The 21,118-nt window shown below is 32.7% G+C and overlaps 1 protein-coding gene across 1 annotated transcript in view; it reads right to left on the minus strand.

Moving 5' to 3' along the window:
* LOC145246567 (asparagine--tRNA ligase, cytoplasmic-like) overlaps positions 1–21,118 on the minus strand; it is a 76,099-nt gene that overhangs the window by 10,449 nt on the left and 44,532 nt on the right. The window contains exons 4-14 of the mRNA XM_080108170.1: positions 20,440–20,532; positions 19,233–19,322; positions 16,884–16,962; positions 16,596–16,666; positions 13,043–13,129; positions 7,920–8,006; positions 6,578–6,634; positions 4,641–4,718; positions 3,990–4,067; positions 2,846–2,967; positions 1,394–1,529 (exon numbers count right to left, since the gene is read on the minus strand). Coding sequence (XP_079964296.1) covers positions 1,394–1,529; positions 2,846–2,967; positions 3,990–4,067; positions 4,641–4,718; positions 6,578–6,634; positions 7,920–8,006; positions 13,043–13,129; positions 16,596–16,666; positions 16,884–16,962; positions 19,233–19,322; positions 20,440–20,532 — 978 coding nt within the window. The remainder of the gene's footprint in view (positions 1–1,393; positions 1,530–2,845; positions 2,968–3,989; positions 4,068–4,640; positions 4,719–6,577; positions 6,635–7,919; positions 8,007–13,042; positions 13,130–16,595; positions 16,667–16,883; positions 16,963–19,232; positions 19,323–20,439; positions 20,533–21,118) is intronic.

Genomic DNA, 21,118 nt, shown 5'->3' on the forward strand with positions numbered 1-21,118 from the left:
ATGTGCCTTGATAAGTGGTGAATCATTTGTAAAAGAAAAAAAAAATGTCTAATATGGAGGATTCTAACATTATTTGCATGGTAGGTGCTCGACTAAGCGCCAATTTTTGGTTCTCCTCTCTAAAACATTAATTTCCAAACTTTAGAATTTTCATTTCTTTTTGTGTACCAAAAACTAAAACCTCCATCCGTGGAATACAATATCAGGTGGCTGCTGTCCATCTAACTACAACATAATCGTTTTTCAAGCCCAATGTTAAATTCTTGTTAAGCCACTCGCCTAAATAATCTGACCATTTCATCCATTGTTTCTAATCCATCAAACATGTGTAACAGTGCATATGAGTGCGTGTGAATATATCAGCAGCAGCAGAGAATGGCTGTCATGCAAAAAGATTAGCAGCAGCAGCAGAACAACGTGCATATGCAAAGTTGGAAATGTGTGCAAAAAGAAAATGGAAAAAAAAAGAAGAAAAATGCACGTGCTCGGGGTAGAAAGAAAGTCAACGTCTAAGAAAATAGATGCATAAAGTCAAGGATGATAATGGGCTGGCTGTGCCCAGTATGTGGGCAGAAGAAAGAAAAGCGCATGCCAGGCTAAAATGGACAGGTGGCAGCGAACGATTTTTTACAGGGTGTTGAAAGTAATGGTAATAAAAATGTTTTGTAAAAAAAGAAAAAAATGCCGACCCGATTTTATTTCTTTCCAGTTTTATTTTTATGAATTATTAAAGTGTAAAACATGATGTTCATTGTCAGTTAACAATCTCATTAATCCTTATCCTCGAGTGGCTTTCATGACTAATTATTGAAAAAAAAAATATAGAACATAGTGAGAAAATGATTAGTAAAACCTTTCGAACTTGCACTATCGCTTGGAACGGTACACAAAGTAACAAAATATCGATGTCAAAAAAGACAAAACATTCTTACACATTCGAATGAATTCATCGAGATAAAGATTTTAAATAATGAACGATATTCAATGGATTATTCAGAAAACTATTCTCATCTTAGATGTTATTCTCATAATGTAATCTTCTTCACGTGCAACTTGTCCAACTCTGAAATCTATACGAAATTTCAAACTGAACATGGACATACGAAGCAAATGATAAAGATCTTAAGTAACAATCACTTCTAACTGACAAGTCTTTTGGAGATTGAAGGTTCAAATTACTTCAGATTTTTACCCAGTCAGGCTGACAGAATGAGAATAATCTACTCATATGGATTTAATAAGAAGTTCCGTTTGAAATTTGATATAGGTTTCTGATTTTGACAAGATGTGAAGGTCAGAGGTTAGATCGAACGAAACGTTGTGAGAATGGTCATCTGAATAAACCAGACGACGAATGTAAAAAAATTTCAAAATCTCAAATGATGTAACTTACAGGGTTCAGCTCTTTCAGGATGTGAGCAAATGGTGATTTCAATACTCGATCGACGACATCGACAACAAGAAATTCCAAACGGTTGAGCAAATCATCGAACGTTATAAATGGACATTCTGCTTCCACATGCGAATATCTGAAAAAGCAAAAACAACAGAAATTAATTTTTTTTTTTTTTTCTTGAATCCTTTGAGATAAGGTTTCATAATTTGTGCATTCATTCTTTTTGCAAACTTATCCTCATCTTCATAGTCGTTGTTGCTTCACTACGTTTCGGCCAACTCATCAGCTGCCCTTCTTCAGGTGATTAACCACAACGGGATAAGAATGCTGAGTCTTATAACTTATTCCCAGTAATTACTGCCTTCCATAATTGTTGTTGCACGTTTTGGCCAACTAATCCTCTGGCCTGCTTGGGTAGGATTGAAACCATTATCTTCAGACAATATTCACTGGGAGTCGTATAGAATCTACACCTTTATCCAAGCAGGTCAGATTAGTTGGCCTGCTTAGATAGAGGTGTTGAGTTTTTACAATTCCAAGTGAGCATTGTCTGAAGATAACGGTTTCAAATAGCAAAAGTTTAAGCGTGTGGGAGGTTAGAAAAGTTTAGTGTACAGCAAACTATCTCAGAACCCAATCAAATAATTATCTTCAAAAAAAAAAACCCAAGTATAAACTTGTGAAAAAGTCAAAATGAGGTGACGAGTAGTTGAATCAGAATATGATATAGAAGGAAAATAATGTAAACTTTATCTTTTTATTAAATATAGCAAGAGCCGTTAGCCTTTTGACTACAAGCAAAGTGTAGTATCAGTTTATTATCTATTATTTAAAAAGGATCTAACAAAATTTTAATTTTTGTTCTTTCTCCACTCACCATTTTTCTTCCAGTGAAATCTTTGTATATATATATATATATATACATTTATAAATATGCATATTTATGAAAAATTAAAATTTTCCAATCAATCTGAGGATATCTTAAGTAGGATGGCCTCTAGTGTAAATGTGGTATTGTGGTGACCTATATAATTCCAGTTAACAGTAGCATAAACATTTATAAGTATTTGTGACCAAAAATGACATGTGACACCCATTCCCCCCCCCATTTTTGATGGCCTGTGTCTAATTTGTTGTAAATGTAGCTTTTTTTAAATACTTCTGCAAAAGTGTAGTATCTGTTTTGATGTTACACTTCATTTTTTTTATTCTATCTTTGCTCAATGAAGGAGAAACCCTTTTAGATTGAGGCAATTTTTATTTTTGTCCTAAATCAGATTATCTTTTTGTTTTAGAGGAGCTGGATTTGCTCTACATTGAAAATCAACCTTGCATTTAACTGCCATCATGATGAGGAAAGTTAATCGGGACAAGAGAGCAACAAAAATGAATCATTTTTAGGGTGAAGAAAAAAAACACAAAACAAAAAAAAACAAAAAGATAACTCACTCTGCCAAATGTCGTCGGGTACGAGACTGCTCGGCACGGAATGATGAAGCTATACAAAAAGTATCACCCAAAGTTGGAATGCAGGTTTCAAGGTAGAGTTGAGACGATTGAGTCAAGTAGGCCTTAAAAAAAAAAACAATCAAATAAAAATATGATATGCTAAAGCAATTTAATGTTTGTATATATGCTATCATCCTCCACCCTCATTTTAGGATTATCTGGTAAGCAAAGATGATTATAAATCTGATGTCGTTAAGATAAATAATTCCAAATTTACCCATTAAAAATTAATTGTTTTAAAATCAAATTATGCTGTATAGTACAATTTTAAATAAAAAACATTTCAAAATGTTTTACAATCCACAGAGGTATGAAAAAGTGGTAAAAAATTCAAAGACGTAAAAAATAAATGTAACGGTAACATATATTGCGTGGATTTCTAACAGTAATTTGTTTAATTTTATCTTTAAGAATTATTAGAACTTTAAATATTTAGGGTGTCAGTTTTCACCACCATTATCTTGTTTGCACCAATCGTTTTACATGATGTTTTTCAGAACCGATTCCACGTTTTAAAGTGTGTAAAACCACTAAAAACTTTTCCAGATAATTAGAAGAGTAACTTATTTTGCCTTTGATAACATTTATTATACTTTTTAATTTTTGACCACTTTTTCGTACTTCTGTGGATTATAAAAAAAAAAACATTTTTTTTTTTTTAATTTGAATATTTCACTAAAAAATGTTTTTGTAGTTAGAAGACAGATTATTTAGGGTTTTAAAAGAAAGTGCAATGATTTTAAACAAATAAAGAAAAGGCATATTCATTTTATTTCAAATTTTAGCATGATTAATCAATGAAAATGATATTTCAAGCTTAAGCATGATTGACTAGTGAAAATGATATTTCAAACTTAAGCATGACTGACTAGTGAAAATGATATTTCAAGCTTAAGCATGACTGACCAATGAAAATGATATTGTAAACTTGAGCATGATCAATCAGTGAAAATGCTAACTTTGAAAACGGTTTTAAACAGGCAGATTTATTACTTTCTTGTTCTGATTTCAACTTAGAAAAAACAAATCACCTATAAACGGACTATTGTACACAATCCATAGATTTGTGCAGAAAAATACTTACTTGTTCACCAAAATAATCTAATTTGAATAACGTTGCACCACCTTCAACTTGTGTTTGCACCAAAGATGGAGGAGTTATCTAAAAGAACAAAACAGATCATATTTAAAAAAAGCAAAGGAATCATTTAACTGACAATCTATCTCATTAAGTTTTATATTGAACTAATAGGGCTACCTACTCGGCATTGCCCAAGACCATAAAATAAAATAGGAAAGGTTAAAATGTGTCTGACATTTTCCTATTAAAACTTTTGTCTTTCTTCCTTTTCTATTTTACTCTTCCTCTACCCTTTTTTTACCTCTGCTAAGGCCATTCCTCTTAATTGAAAACAGTTAAAGTCATTCATTTCTTAACAGAATAGATAACATTGGAAATAGCTGAAAAACCGACCCTCATACAAAACCAAGCCCAGTTAACCCTCACAGTAAGGATATTTTTTTTTCTAAATATTTAGATATTATATATATGGGGCAATACTGATCAAGACAATACCAACTTTGTGGTGGTTTGTTTGGTATTTTATATGCATATAATAGAAGATGGAAAAAACTTACTCTAAACCCGGTAAATACAGTTAGTTCAAGTTGAAGAAATAAATGGATGCTGTTTAAGAGACATATCTAGAAAATAATCAGAATTTCAAATACTTACCTCAAAATAACCTTCAGCAAAATAATGTTCTCTGAAACATTGTGTCACCACAGATCTCATCTTCAACACACGAGATGTCTGAAAAAAAAAAAAAAAAAAAAAAAATCAGGTTTTGTAGTTTTTGAGATGAGCAATGGTAATTTGTATTTGTTTTATTGTTTGTTTGTTTTTACAGCAAATCAACTGTTTTTGGTTATCTATTGCAGAGTCAGTTTTAATTTGGGGGAGGTTATTTTTTTTTTGTAGACATAAGTGTGTTAGAAGTTTATGTAGTTGTTTATATGGAAAATGTAAATCAAAAAGAAGAGTTTCACTGATAGGACATATATGTTCTGGTGATCAATAATCTCCCTCTCAGTACAGACCAATCAGCCTCCTGTGCATCATGAGTTGCTAGAAACTGATAAACAGAGAATTGGCCAACCACCTGCTCAGTGACATGCAGTATGGTTTCCATTCTGTGAGATCTACAGCTGATGAACTAACTGTTATATCACACAGGATTAGCGAATCGTTTGATACAGGCTTTGTCTCCAGAGCAATGTAGACATTTATGGAGACAAATAACAATCTATGGTGACACTTTCAAAGGCCAGTAATGACAAAGATCTTACTGAATCTCTCTCTTTTGATCATGAGAATATGGTGCAATGGGGAATAAGGTGGCTGGTTAATTTTAATGCATTGAAAATCAAGCTTCTCTCCTTTCATCATAATTGCTCTTATCCCCACTATGCCCCAATTGAAATGAATGGCAGTATTGGGGAAGCTCTGTATCTTGACAAGCTTCTAGGACTGACCTTTACTCCTGATCTGAAATCAAATCGGTTGCTAAGATCGCTGGAAAGATGACTCTTCCGCTCCAGTAAGTATTTCATTGTCGATACAATCCTCTATCTGTATAAGAGCCGAGTGTGCTCAACAGTGTAGTGCTGTTGCCACATCTGGGTAGAAGCTGCTTAGCATGCCCTACCCTGTCTTGATAGTTCATAACCGGATTTGAAACCTAGTAGGTAATGCTCTTTTTTTCCCTCTGCCACCTTTTTCTCACAGAAGAGACGTTGTGAGCCTGTCTCTGCTCTATTGCTATTTTCATGGTAAGTGCTCGTCTGAACTCAAATCTATGGTTTCGCCTTGCCAAACTTTCATAAAAAACACTTGACTAGCTAAAACCACTATATATATGATTTTCCTCACTCAATAACTGTGCCTAAATGTAAACACAGATTCCATGAACAAAGATTCTTTCCCAGAACTGCCTGCCTTTGGAACATTGTTCCATTGGCATGCTTCCTGGTTAAATACAACATGGTAGCCTTCAAATCTAATGTAAACAAGTTCCTATTAAGTCATCTTCATAAATAATCAAATTCCACACAATTTACATCATTAATGACTACTTCACTACCACCTTACATCCATTAACCCTTATCCTTGAGTGGCCTCTGGGCCTTGATAAGTAAAAAAAGTAAAAAAAAAAAAAAAAAAAAATATGTAGGAGCCATGAATTAGATATTAGGTTTGCATCGTATGAAAGTTTAATTATGTATGACCGTTTTAACAATGTTTCAGTCAATGTAATCTCCATGTATCTTGTTAAACTCAAGAATCTTCAAGGAATTTTGAATGGAACTCTTTACTTAATCCATAGGGGTAGCATGGACCAGTGTTCTAGTAGTAGATGTAATTTTTCTACAAGACAATCATTTGAGCAGCAAGCAAAATAACGATGAAGATGTGTAATATGTAATCATATCAATTTGATGCACATAACCTGACAATATGACAAACTTGTAAGGATTTTAACATTTTTATAAATTATTCATTTTGTACTTTTCATGAAATTTAATTAAAAAGATTTGAAAATAACTTTTTATCAGTGAATCTTAAATGTTTTATCCGTTACCATTTACTCTTATTTAAACAAAAAAACTTACGTTTTCTCCTCTGATGTGCATATGTCTGTTATCTAACAGCACATCAACGCCAGCCTCCTGAAGAAAATAATAGGAAAAAGCTTCATTATTTTTGTGCTTAAGAAAAATTCTATGTAGAAAAAAATAAAATATTTAAATTTAAAATAGAAATTAAAAAAAAAACAAAAATAAAAATAAAAAATTAATAAAACTTTTCAACAAAATTATTTTTAGTAAGAAGAATTTTAATTTCTAAGAATAACATTTTGTAGAATGACAAAAGAAATTAAGATTCTTATTCAGATTTCAACTTAATTTAAAAAAAAATGTAGAAAAATCTTTTGACGTTTGTACCTGTTAGGAAACAAAGTTGTCATATTCCAAAAATCATGAAAATTGGTCAAGCAGTAGAGTCCAAAAAAGAGTCTTCAGTCTAATAGGTTTGTCAACTAAACTCCAATCTCTGTCCCATCATCGCAATGTTGCATCTCTGTGCTTGTTTTACAAGTATTTTAATGGAATGCGCTCTGATGAACTTGTTGCACTTATGCCCCCTTGACAAACCCACTTTAGCAACAAAATCACACCCCTTCATTGTTGAGGTCCCTAAATACCAGAAAGTTTTCTACTCTAACAGTAATAGTTTTCCTTTCTGTTGCCTGCTTTCTTGACTGTACTGATATGCAGAAGTTTAAATATGATGTAAACCAACATTTTGTCAATCTTAATTAATAGTGGCCCATTAATCTTAATAATGGTCCCAAATAGTAGCCCCTCACGTCAAAGTGGTGATATGCCTTGTTGGGGTGAACTGGAGTAAAAAAAAAAAACTATCAAAATTAAATTCTGTGATGAAAGAGGCAGAAGCCACCATGTTATTTCGGAAGGATTTAAAATTTAAGGGTGACAACTCAATTCGACTATTGAAATTTTGTTTGTATTCAAAATTCATTGGTTAATATCATAAATTTAGATTTTCTTAGTTATAAAAAAAAATACTTTATCAATTTACATGATTTTTTGAGTATGACATCTTTTTTCAGTGATGTGTACATACATCATAAAGATTTGTCTGTATTTTTGTTTCTTAAATAAGTTGAATTCTAAATAAAAACCAAAATTAAAAATCAAAATAAATTTACAAATATCTTAAAAAAAAAACAAAAAACTTTAATTCAAAATTTATTTTCTAAAATATATAAACAAAATCCAAATTAGAAAAATTATAATTATAAAACATCTTAAAATTAAATAGTAAATAAATTATAAGTAAAAAATAAACAAAAATTATAACACTGAAGTTCAATAGAATTACGTTTTGACAAATCTAAAAAGCCAATAAAAAAAACTAAAAAACTCTTACCTCGTTCAGCAAGTTGTCAGCACCGCCAGGTGGGGAGTGTCCAACCACTTCCCAATAATCAACAATCATTTCATGGTTGCCAGGAGCCTTAAAAAATAAATAAATAAAAATAAATAAATAAATAAATAAATAAAAATAAATAAATAAAAAATAAAACTATTTCCAGCTACGGTATAACGGGAAATGTTTTCTCAATCATTAAATCATTTCTCTCCGATAGGCTCATAAGAGTAGTGGTCGATGGACAAAAATCGGAGGCCTGCAATATAAATGCTGGAGTCCCCCAGGGGTCAATCCTGGGCCCAACTCTCTTCCTGATCTACATCAATGACCTCCCTAAACACATACTTAAATCATTCGTTGACATCTATGCTGATGACACAACCATCTACGGCAACACATCAAAGGCTGTAAATGACAAAGTTCTCTGATTCTCTATCCTCTGATCTCGAGCGCGTGTTTCAGTGGGGGAAGATGTGGCTGGTTACTTTTAATGCATCCAAAACCAAACTCCTATCCTTACATCATCAACGCTCTGATCCCCAGCTGGCATCAATTGTGATGGATGGCTCTCGTCTGGGTGAGGCTCCGTGTTTTGACAAGCTTCTGGGTTTGACCTTTACTCCTGATCTGAAATGGAACACGTACATCAAGTCTGTTGCCAAGGTCGCTGGAAAGATGGTGGGATCCTTCTACCGCTCCAGAAGATATCTCACTACTGATACAATTCTCTATCTATATAAAAGCCAAGTACGTCCAAGGATGGAATACTGTTGCCATATCTGGGCAGGAGCTGCTAAAAACAGCCTATCCTGCCTTGACAGAGTACAAAATAGACTTCGTGGCTTAGTGGGGGATGCCCTTTTCTCTACCCTGCAACCTCTCTCCCACAGAAGAGACATTGCGAGCCTGTCCTTGTTTTATCGTTATTTCCATGGCAGATGCTCGTCTGAACTCCAGTCTCTGGTCCCCCCTCGCCAATCTTTCACGAAAAACACCCGTCTAGCTGAATCCACTGTGAAAAATTTCCCCCACTCTTTATCTGTGCCTAAATCAAAACGCGGATTCCATGAACAAAGCTTCTTTCCTAGAACTGCACGTCTGTGGAACTCTGTTCCGTCTGCCTGCTTCCCTCCGGACTACAACTTGGATGTCTTCAAGTCCAATGTTAACAAATTCCTAATGAACCGCCCCCTTAAGTAAACACTTCAGCAAATCTCCTCACTAAATTAATGTACTTGCAATAACCCTTATCCCTGAGTGGCTTCCGGGCCTTGATAAGTGGTGATCACTGTGTAAAAAAAAAAAAAAAAAAAAAAAAAAAATGTACATTATCGTCTTCATCAGTTGTTTCAGACTATTTTCATCATTTTATGATTTGCACTAGATTTCAGTCGTTATACTTGCCAGCCATGGAAGTAAAGTGGTTACAGGCAGAGAGTGTAGGTCCTTCCTGTTTTTTTTTTTAAACTTATTTTCACCCACAATAATATAATAACTGCCACTTGGAATGTAAGGGGCTACTATTTAGGATCTGAGTAGAGTGGAGCAGCAGGAGGTTTGTTCACATTACATTTAAACTTTTGTGGGTTAGTACAGTTAGAGAAACAAGGAGGAATACCAAAGTCCAGCAGCCTGAGGGGATAAACTATTATAGTAGAAGGCCTTGCGGCATCTAGGGACTTTAACAGTGAAGGGATGGGATTTTGCTGCTTATCAGGTTAGTTGCGATCACATTCCATTAAAAGTACTTGTAAAACAGGCACAGGAATGTGACATTGCGGCAATGGGAAAAAGGGAGGGTTTTTTTTTTTTTTTTTTTTTTACATGGTAGTCACCACTTATCAAGGCCTGGAGGCCACTTGGGGATAAGGGTTATTGCGTGTACAGTAATCAATAGGATAATATCGTAGTAATCGTTAGTAATGGAGATTTGATAAATTGGATTACTTAAGGGGGCGGTTTATCAGGAATTTGTTTATGTTAAACTTGAAGACATCCAAGTTGTAGTCAGGTGGGAAACAGACAAGCCGAAGAGAGTTCTACAGGCGTGCAGTTCTAAGAAAGAAGCTTTGTTCATGGAATCTGCGTTTGTACTTAGGCAGTCAAAGAGTAGGGAAAATTATTGACAGTGGTTTCAGCTAGACGGGTGTTTTTTGTGAATGATTGGCGAAGGGAGACCATAGATTGGAGCTCAGACAAGCACTTGCCATGGAATGATAAAACAAAGACAGGCTCGCAATGTCTCTCCTGTGGGAGAGAGGCTGCAGGGAAGAAAAAAGGGCATCCCCTACTAAGCTACGAAGTCTATTTTGTACTTTGTCAAGGCAGGATAGGCTGTTTTTAGCAACTCCTGCCCAGATGTGGCAGCAGTACTCCATCCTTGGACGTACTTGGCTTTTATATAGATAGGGAATTGCACATTAGCGAGATATCTTCTGGAGCGGTAGAACGATTCCACCATTTTTCCAGCGACCTTGGCAACAGATTTGATGTACGTGTTTCATTTCAGATCAGGAGTAAAGTTCAATTCCAGAAGCTTGTCAAAAAATATGGAGCCTCCACAAGATGAGAGCCATCCATTTCAATTGATGCCAAATGGGGATCAGAGCGTTGATGATGTAAATATAGAAGCTTGGTTTTAGATGCATTAAAAGTAACCAGCCACCTCTATCCCCATTGTACCACGCGCTCAAGATCAGAGGAAAGAGAATCAGAGAGAACTTTGTCATTTACAGCCTTTGATGTGTTGCCATAGATGGTCATGTCATCAGCATAGATGTCAATGAATGATTTAAGTATGTGTTTTGGGAGATCATTGATGTAGATCAGGAAGAGAGTTGGGCCCAGGATGGACCCCTGAGGGAGTCCAGCATTAATACTGTGGGCTTTTTATTTCTGCCCATCAACCACTACTCTTATGAGCCTTTTATTTATTTATTTTTTTTACAATAGGTATCATCACTTATCAAGGCCCAGGGGCCACTCAAGGATAAGGGTTAAAACGTGTACAGTAGTCAATTGGACAATATAGTAATTGTCAGTAATGGAAATTCAGTAATTTTGTTAACTTAAGGAGAATGGCTTATCAAGAACTTGTTTACATTGGACTTGAAGACAACCGTATTGTAGTCAGCTGGAAAGCAGGAAAACGAAAGACAGTTCCACAGGCGTGTAGTTCTAAGTTTAGTTGATAGTGTAGAATCTATTAGATTTAAGACTCTTTAGACCCTGGAAGGTGTTTCAGCCCAAATGTGGCAACAATGTGTCCATTACATCACTCATTAATACCCTCGGAAAACGTACATGTCCATTCATCTTCCCTTCAGCTATGGACTGAATAGTAGGCTAGACTAAACTAAATTACAGAATGAAACACTGAAACATAGATTTCCCATTATTCCGTTGCAACAAAAATAGAAAAGATATCATTTTTGAGATACGTCTAAAACCTTCAGCTTGTATCCAATAAATTAAATCATTTGTCTACTTTCTCATCTTGAATGCCATTCTCACATTTTGGCAAACATAACCTTTAACTTTGTCTGCAACTTGTAAAATTTAGGAATCTACATGGAATTTAGAACCAAACTTTTTATATTTCGCACAGATTCCCAAAGACGAGAAGAAGCACCAGAAGAAGGTCAGCGATTGGCCAAAGCATTGTGATATGGCATACAAGGTGAAAACAATAATCCAAACAATACAAATAATCAATCCTCATCTAAAAAACTTCTGAAGCATAAATGAAAAATTCATATACATAAAAAGTGTTCTTTAGTATTATTTTGTTCTAATTTTTATTTTTTTATTCAATTTTCATCCCAAACAAGGCACAAGTAGAGGGCTACTATCGGGGACATAAGTTGCAGGGATATTATGAAGGGAGAAGAGTAGCAAGATGTCTGTTCACATGACACTTAAACTTCTGCATGTCAGTACAGTTGGGAAAGCAGAATCCCAGGAGGGAGTTCCAAAGTTCCGAGGAAGAGACTATTGGAGTAGAAGGCTTTCTTACGCCTAGGGATCTCTACTGTGTAGGGGGTGGGATTTAGCTGCTTGTCGGGTCTGTTGGGGAGTACAAGTGCTTGTAGTTCGTCAGAGCATCTATCATTAAAATACTTGTAAAACAGGCAGAGGAATGCAACATTTCGTCAATGGAACAGAGGCTAAAGCCTAGATGACAGTTCAGGATCTATCAAGTTGGCGACTCTCTTTTGAACCCTACCCAGGAGTGAGAGACAAGCAGCAGATGTCCCAACCCAAATGTGACAACAGTACTTCATACATGGGCGAATGGTGGCCTTATAGAGGTACAGGATACTTCCAGGCATAAGTAGCTTTCTAGCACGGTAGAGAGAGCCTACCTTCTTTGCAACAGCCTTTGTGCATTATTCATTAGTTCACAAATCAATTTGCTAAAATTAATTTAATGTTATTTTTTTATCCTTATTTTTACTAACATACTTTAGATAAAAATGAGTTGTTTGGAAATACTGAAATCCATTTTACAGTAAATAGTTGATACTCTTAAACTAGTACACAAAACAGAGAGATGGTCATAGAAAAGAATGGTGATATTAATGGTTAAATAAAATTTGTTTATTAAGCTAAAAAATGGACAAAATTTTCTTTCCAATAGATGACAAAAGTGTTGAAATAAAATAGTTTTCTTTGTTTAAACAGTTGAACTGATTTTATCAACAGGAAAAATGCAAAAATATGTCTCGTTTGAAATTTAGAGATAATATTACTATTGTTTAATGTAACAAGCCGAGCATGCGGGGTCCCCCTCCACGAGTGAAAAATTTACTTTCACCCTGACTAATATTTGTGTAAAATTTAACAAAAAATCCAAAGTGTGGTTAATGAGAAAAGTGCGAGCAAATGAACTGAGAAACTATTTTGGGGTAATTTTACCCCTGTAATGTTCCCCAAGGGGAACAACCAGTTACCCTGGAAAATATATTTCACCATGACTAATGTTTGTGTAAAATTTCAAAAAAAATTCAAGGCATTATTGAAAAAAGTGCAAACAAACAAATGGGAGTGAATTATTAGGTCCAATCCCTTCTTTTGTCAGAGGCCAGTAAGTTTTTTTTGTGTGTCATGCATATACTTACAGTTTTTCCTTCTGGTAACTCTTTGATTTCTCCATAGACACAAATAGAAGCTTCTCGAGATAACAAAAGGGCATCATAGGTTTGACACTAAGAAAAGAAAAAAATGAAATAGATTTTCTTTTATAGTGGTGAAACAAAGAGAAAAAGAAAATACTTTTTTTTTTCTAGAGAAAAAAAAAAGTATTTCTTATAGGAATAAAAAAGAAAAGAAAATGAAGTAGATATTTTTATTGTAAAAACAAAATAAAATCTTGAAACAAAAAGCCAGTTTATGCATCTGACTTATCCAAGTGATCAGTTGCAAATATTCTGGGGAAACTTTCCATTAAGATTTCTCTTCATAGTTCTTTATATGGATAGAAAACTATTTGAGGATTCTGATTGCCACTGCTGCTGAACACTTACAAAACTACTTGACAACTTCAAATATGTCCTCTCTCAACACAGTTTTGCTCAGCCAATCAGAGCTTCTAATATTTATTCATTTGTGGACCGTTATCCTCATCTTCATAGTTGTTGTTTATGATGTTTCGGGCAACTATTCCTCTAGCCTTCATCAGGTGTTTTCCCGTGGCGTGGTGGATGGAGACATTGAATCTCTATGGTTCCAGGTGAGCACTGTCTGAAGATAACAGTTTCTATCCTACCGAAAGTAGGCTGTAGGATTAGTTGACAAAAACGTGGTGAGTACAACAACAACTATGGAAGGCAGTAATTAATGAGGATACAGTTAAGAGACTTAGCATTCCTATCCCATTGCGGTTAATCACCTGATGAAGGCTGAAATGTTGTGAAACAACAACTATTAAGATGAAAATAACAGTCTGCAAATAAATAAATATTCAAATTACTCATCTCAAAGGATTCCAATAAGAACTTCTGATGTCGCTAACTCTCTTCTTTATTTAAAACTCTTTTACAAGTGCAAAAGGATGACTTTCAAAAACTTCAAAGCAAAAAATAAAATTAAGGTGAAAACTGAAAACTGTTTAGAAATACGTCTAGCAATTTTCATCCCTAATGTGCTTATTACTAAATGTCACATTCCTTTTGTTTACCTAGTACCCTCACCTTCTAATGAGAAGCATTAGGCTTTGAAATGCCCTGACATAAAGAGCTTTGATAATTCCTGCTCCCATTGATGTATTTTACTTATTGAATTGATAATTAAATCCATATGCACAAGTAAATACATTTTGTAGTGTTGATATTTTTCCTCTTGTATCTCCACTGTGCATAGTGAGCTTCTTATTCCGGTAAGTTTCCATTTAAACAATCCTTAAATACTTCATTAATCCCCTCTTTATATATATATATATATATATTGTATTGGTAGTAATTATTAAGTGTGTCTACCAAAAGAGTGCTCAATGTTTAGACAGAGCCAAAATAAGTTAATTTAGTATCCAACCAAATGGCTACATATAGGCATACATGTTTCGGCGAAAACTCGGCAAGGGAATCGCTTCGTCAGGCCAAAGACATCTCTTGCTGTTTCAACTCAAAAATTTCCAATTTATAACTAGTACTACATCGTATTTACGTGTAAAGGGGGAGACAGGATCTAAAGAGAAAGTATATACATTAAAATGTGATCGTCCATTATGTCAATTTTAATTTATTAATTATTTTATTTTATTTATAGTGCGTAATGAGTTTCAAGTAGAGTTTCAATATTATTAGTAAATTCCTAGTTCAGTAGGTAAGTTGTGTAGAATAGGAACCCTAGATTAAAAAAAATTTACGTTTACCCATCTCTATAGAAAGTAGAATTAGTATTAACTCATCTAATGAAGAGGTATTCAATAATCATAAAAATATTTATAACCTGGAACTAAAAAATAGTGGTTACAAAAACGCTAACATTACGTATAAACATGAAAATAATATGCATAATAAAAGCAATAATCTGGAGGAGGGCAGTAGTATTGATAATAATAATAATAATAATAATGATAGTAATAATGATAGTAATAATGAAAATAGCGGTACTAATAATAGATCTAGAAAAGTGATTTGGTTTTCACCTACATACAATAGCTCACTAAAACTAAAATTGGAAAAAAGTTTTTGCAATTAATCGACAAACACTTTCCTCCGGGTAATTTACTACACAAGATTTTTAACAGAAATACCATAAAAGTGAGTTACAGCTGTTGCGACAACTTAGAAAGAATCATAAAAAAGCATAACAATAAGATATTAATGAAATCTAATGTTGCAACAGTTAATGATCCTAAAGTAGTTAACAATTGTAATTGTAAATTTCCTACGACCTGTCCCGTAAACAAAATGTGTCTAACACCTTCGGTAGTGTATCTAGCTAAAATATTCCCAGAAGAAAACCCTAATGATGAAAAATTTTATATTGGGAGTACAAAATTAACGTTCAAAGGGAGATACTACGGGCATAAAAGATCGATGAACAACCTAACTTACGAAAAAATACTTCCTTATCTATACACTATTGGAAGCTAATTAGAGAAAACAAAACGCCTTGAATACATTGGAAAATAATAATAAAGGCTAAAGCATGTTACTCTTTGCAGTCACCTTGTTTCTTATGCCTGCATGAGAAAATGGAGATTACTAATTTTAAAGACCGTGACAAACTTTTAAATATAAAACAAGAATCGGCCATCTCCTGCAAGCATTTTCAGATACATACGCTTAAAAAAATTATAAAACGCCTAAGTTTGTAAATAATATTTTCATAGTTTTTTTCCAGTTCCCCCCGCCCTTTCTCATAATTAATTTTTTTCTATACATGAAACCATTCTAAACGTTAATTATTTTAAATATTTGTATTTTACCATCAAATAACCATACCCTATACCTAATAGGTTAAATTTTTAACTAAAGATATTTATTTCTTATTTTTTATTTATCTTTAATTGTAATGTAGTTATCTTACCATTAGTATACTTTTCATAATCGTTTAACGTAGGTTTTAATGGTCACCTCATCGAGCCTAATTTATTTAATTTATTTTATTTTTATATTTTAATCGCCTATTTTACACGTAATCTTTGTAATGTTAGAATTTACAAAAGTAATATTATACGGATACTAATTTATTTACACGTTAACCATTTATTTTATACGTAAATTTTTTTTTTTTTTTTTTTAATCTAGGGTACCTATTCTACACAACTTACCTACTGAACTAGGAATTTACTAATAACATTGAAACTCTACTTGAAACTCATTACTCACTATAAATAAAATAAAATAAAATAATTAATAAATTAATATAATTGACATAATGGATGATCACATTTTAATGTATATACTTTCTCTTTAGATCCTGTCTCCCCCTTTACACGTAAATACGATGTAGTACTAGTTATAAATTGGAAATTTTTGAGTTGAAACAGTAAGAGATGTCTTTGGCCTGACGAAGCGATTCCCTTGCCGGGTTTTCGCCGAAACATGTATGCCTATATGTAGCCATTTGGTTGGATACTAAATTAACTTGTATATATATATATATATATATATATATATATATATATATATATATATAAAAACAACCCATATATCTACTACTTACCATTGTATCTGCTATGACACATTGCAAAAATCCTGTTCCATCACGAAGGACGATAAATATTAAAGTACGACCTGAAAGGATAGAAAAAGAAAACAGAAAATGAAAAAAATATTTCGGTTGAATTTTAAATTCTAATGAAGACAGTATGTAAAATATGGTTCCGTATTCTGCATACTTACATAACACATTTAAACACAGAATTATGTATCGGAATGGAAGAACAAAAATTGTAAAAAGCAAATTCATTGTATTTTACTAAAGGATAAAGAGAAAAAAAAAAAAACTGACCTTGTCTTCGTATGCGATGAACCCAGCCAAAAATCTTCACCCGGACATTACGTGTCTGACCACAATCTCGCAATTTGATCTGAAATTGGTTGAAATAATTACAGAACAATGGAATGTATTTTTTTGTTTCAATAATTTTGTATTTTAATTCAGGTAGAATATTGAAGTTTGCTTTTTAAAATTTTATATTTAATGATTAAAATGCTTAAAATCATAAAAATAAACAGTATTTTTTTACTAACAATCAAGTAGAAAGACCCATTTTAGATTTGACTTAAGAGTAAAAAAATTCATCTTACCACAAAAAAAAAAAAAATGCACACGTTTTTAAAGATCTAAATATCAGATAATCAAAAAATTTTTTAAGTAACAAACATTTTAGAGGAGAACATATCATAGAACTCATGTTTTTTCAGCAAGAACAATTTTTAACAACAAATATAAAAATTGGCAGTTAAAACAAATTATTCAGAATAGAACAACAATATTTATAGAAACTTTTTAACGTGTGCAAAATGGAACATTTAATAAATGTATTCAATTTAAATTTTAATCTTGAATATATATGAAATAAACAATCTTTCATAAAAAAAATGCTCAGCTTCAAACTTTATAATAAATGTTTCACCAAATCTTGCTTCCCTGATAGCTAGAAAACTTGGCTCTGTGGTATCAACTAACCTTCAAAATTATTGTTGCCTCAGTCGTCTCATGCTCTTTACTGAAATCTTTGAATCATTAATCTTATAATAATGCATCACTTCATGATTAATAAACTTTTTGCTGGGCAACAGTATGGATTTAGACAAGCTTGTTCTACTGTGGATATCTTAATGATCATCTATAAACACATACACAATAAGAGAAGCTGAATGCTCCTTTCCTTCAACAAGAGTCCCGAACTGAGAGTCCAACATTAAAACTTTGAGGCCTAGCATTCACAGGTCATATAAACTGGAACAAATACATAGAAAACATTGTCAAGTCTGCTACAGTGAACTATTTCAGTTGAGTATTTCTAGGAGAATATAAAACATCTCAACTGCCATAAAGTATTGTTGCCACATTTGGGCTGGTGCTCCAACTACTAGTTTCTCCCTTTAAACACTGTCTACCAAGCTCCAGCACCATCGTCACAACATTGCATTGTTGTGCTCGTTTTATAAGTACTTCAATGGAATCACCCACGATAAAATTGCTGCACTTGTTTTGCTCCCTCAAAATTAATATCGCCAACAATTAGCAAGATCTCACTCATTCACTATGAAGTTATCCAGATGCTGGAAACCTTTCTATTCTAATAGCTTCTTTCCTCAAACTACTTGCTTTTAGAATATCCCCCCCCGGCTTTCTGTTTCCCAAACTGTATTAACATGCAGAACTTTAAATGGAATGCTCCTATAAATTTGGACCCTAATTCACAATATCCCAGTTACATCATAGTGATAATCTGTCCTATTAGTAGAGACTATAAGTAAAAAAAAAAAAATACCCCATAAATAAAACCAAGACTAAATATTAAAAAAAAAAAAGATTTATAATATCCAAAACATTTTTTTATACTTAGAAAATTCTTTAATCTTATATCAGTATATAATCCATCTGACGGGTGATGTCATTTAATTTGCACCCCAAAAAAATTTTAATGGATTTCACAAAAAAAAAAAAAAAAAAAAAAAAAAAAATCTCTTTACATTTCTGAATTTTTGACAGGATTAGTTATTTGTATTATTTGAATTATTCAAGCTTATTCTGTTCTTATCTTTAGTGTTATTTTCACATTTCGTTTGATATAATCTCTGATCTTAATCAGGTGTATAGGAATCTTTCTGTCAAACTTAAGAATTTGCATGGAATTTGGAATAGAACCATTTTAAGAGCCTTGAATTCATAGCAAAATTGTCCACAAGAATCCGTGGTGTAGTGGATAAAGTACTAGATAAAATTTAGTTCGAAGTTACACTCTTCTGGAGGCGGAAAGTCCAATCCTCAGTATGGGCGACACTCAAAATACAATTGTGAATTATTTTAAACTTCTGCCAAATCATGGCTGATGGAACGAAACCATGCTATCCCCATCGATTAACTAAAGAATTCTATTCAAAATTCTGTGCAGATTCCCAAACTTGAAGATCTGAAGTTACATCTACCAAAACGTGAAAATAATGCTCCAGATGAGAACATCTCTTCTTTACATATATATATATATTTTCATGAAATTTAAGTTAAAGTTAAAAAAAAATAAATAAATAAACAATCCTTATGAATTTTGAAACATAGCTGACAGTTGAAAAGTGGGTAATGTAGGCTATATTTAGTTTAATTTAGTGCACATGCATAAATACAAACCTGCTTTGGTTCTGGTAAAGACATGTCTTGTTCAATCACAATCTTTTTTGCTTCTTCAAGGTTTTTCTCCCTCCTCTCTTGATCTTCAGCCTAAGATTTTGAAGAAAAAAAAAGTATAACATTTTAGAATAAAAATCAGTTTTCAAAATGGCTAAATATTTTATTACAAGAGTACACTCATAAATAAATGTCAAATATAAAATTGTTGGTGTTCAAATTAACATTCATCTTTATATGAATGGACATTTTACATACTGGCATACGTGTGATGGTTTTAAGAAATTGAATTTTAAAATCTATCTCTGGTTAGATTTGTATTTAATAACACAGTTCAATTTTTATTACTTTCTCCCATGTTTTTATTTTTAGCCTTCCTGAAATGAAACTGCTGTTTCAACTGTTCTACTAACCAAAAACTCATCTATTCTTTCAATGTGGTTATATTATTCATAAATTAAATGTCAGAGTTAATGAAGTTAAAAAAAAATTCTTTAAATGTCTCAAACCAGATAGCTTAAAAGAAAGGAGGGAAAAAACCTGTATATAGAAAGAAAAAAAAAAAGGAAATGTCTCCTTATGAAAATAGAATGAAGGGCCAGGGGAGATTTAATTTGTCATTTACTTTCTCAGTTTCCCTAAATACTTGAAATGGATTCATGTGGCATCTTTTTAATTTTACTTGATAACTTTCATATGATTATATATATATATATATATATATATAAAAGTGAACGTGTCTGTGTGTGTACATTTCCCTACGCAATAACTGTGTCAATTTTAAGTCTACAGACTCAAAATTTGATATGCAGGGTAAAATATTTTTGTGATAAATTTCAAACAAGTCAAATATTTGTTTATTTTCCTAATATTACGTTGTGATTTGGTTTCAAGCGCACTTGATGCATATTTTATTTTATTATAATTTTAACTAAATGATCTGTATCACCATTTTTAATAAAGATATCAAACTGTATTTGTGACTGAATTTTTACTTAAATACTTTCATAACTTGTTAAAATTTATACTAATTTTGACGTGATATGTAAGTATGTAATGTTTTCACCTGAAATGCATTGGTTTAAAAAGATCACCAATAGAAGGGAGTACCTTCTTTTCTACTGCTTCAATAATGAGATCAAAGAACAAATAAGCAAAAGCCACTGACGGTGGAATCAACAATAAAGAAATTCAAATAATCATGACTTACCTCCCTTTTCTCTGCATCTTTATTTTTGTGGCATTCCCTTTCGTAGATTTTGGTATTCTTCTTTATTTGAGTCTTAGCAGCTGGTTCCCATTTCTGGAGGAAATAATCATCAGCATAAATAACAGCAAAACATTTGATAATTGTTTTAAAAAACAAATTGGTCATTCGAATTCATTGTAAAGCGAGATATTCCCCTATTTGATTGACTGTTATAGCTTCATAGACAACAGCTGCTCTTTAATATTCTCTGAAAAAGTCCACAAATAAAAAATAAATATTTAAAAAAAAACAAAACTATCAAGATACCAAAAGCTCTAAACCAGGGTTTCACAAAGGGGTCTGTATGAGACTTTAGGTGGGTGGTGGCCAAATTTATTATATAGGGGGCCCCTGAGATCGTTTAGGGGGCAGTGAAAGCTTCTAGTAACATCACTAGGTGTTTCTCAACTTGATTATAAATAAAAATCTGCACAATGATCTGCGATTATCATTTTGATTTTATTTTATTGATTATTGTTTTCGCCATGATATGAATTGTTAATTGAGCAACTTGATTTATAGTTGTTACTGTTCCCATTTGATCGACAGTGTAGAATTTTATTGAATAAACTTTATGAATATTCAATTATTTATTTTCTCTTTAATTATGTTCTACTACTAACACTACTACTCAATTATT

Source organism: Euprymna scolopes, chromosome 24, assembly GCF_053919585.1.
Source record: "Euprymna scolopes isolate OS-2025 chromosome 24, ASM5391958v1, whole genome shotgun sequence".
Taxonomy (NCBI): Eukaryota; Metazoa; Mollusca; class Cephalopoda; order Sepiida; family Sepiolidae; genus Euprymna; species Euprymna scolopes.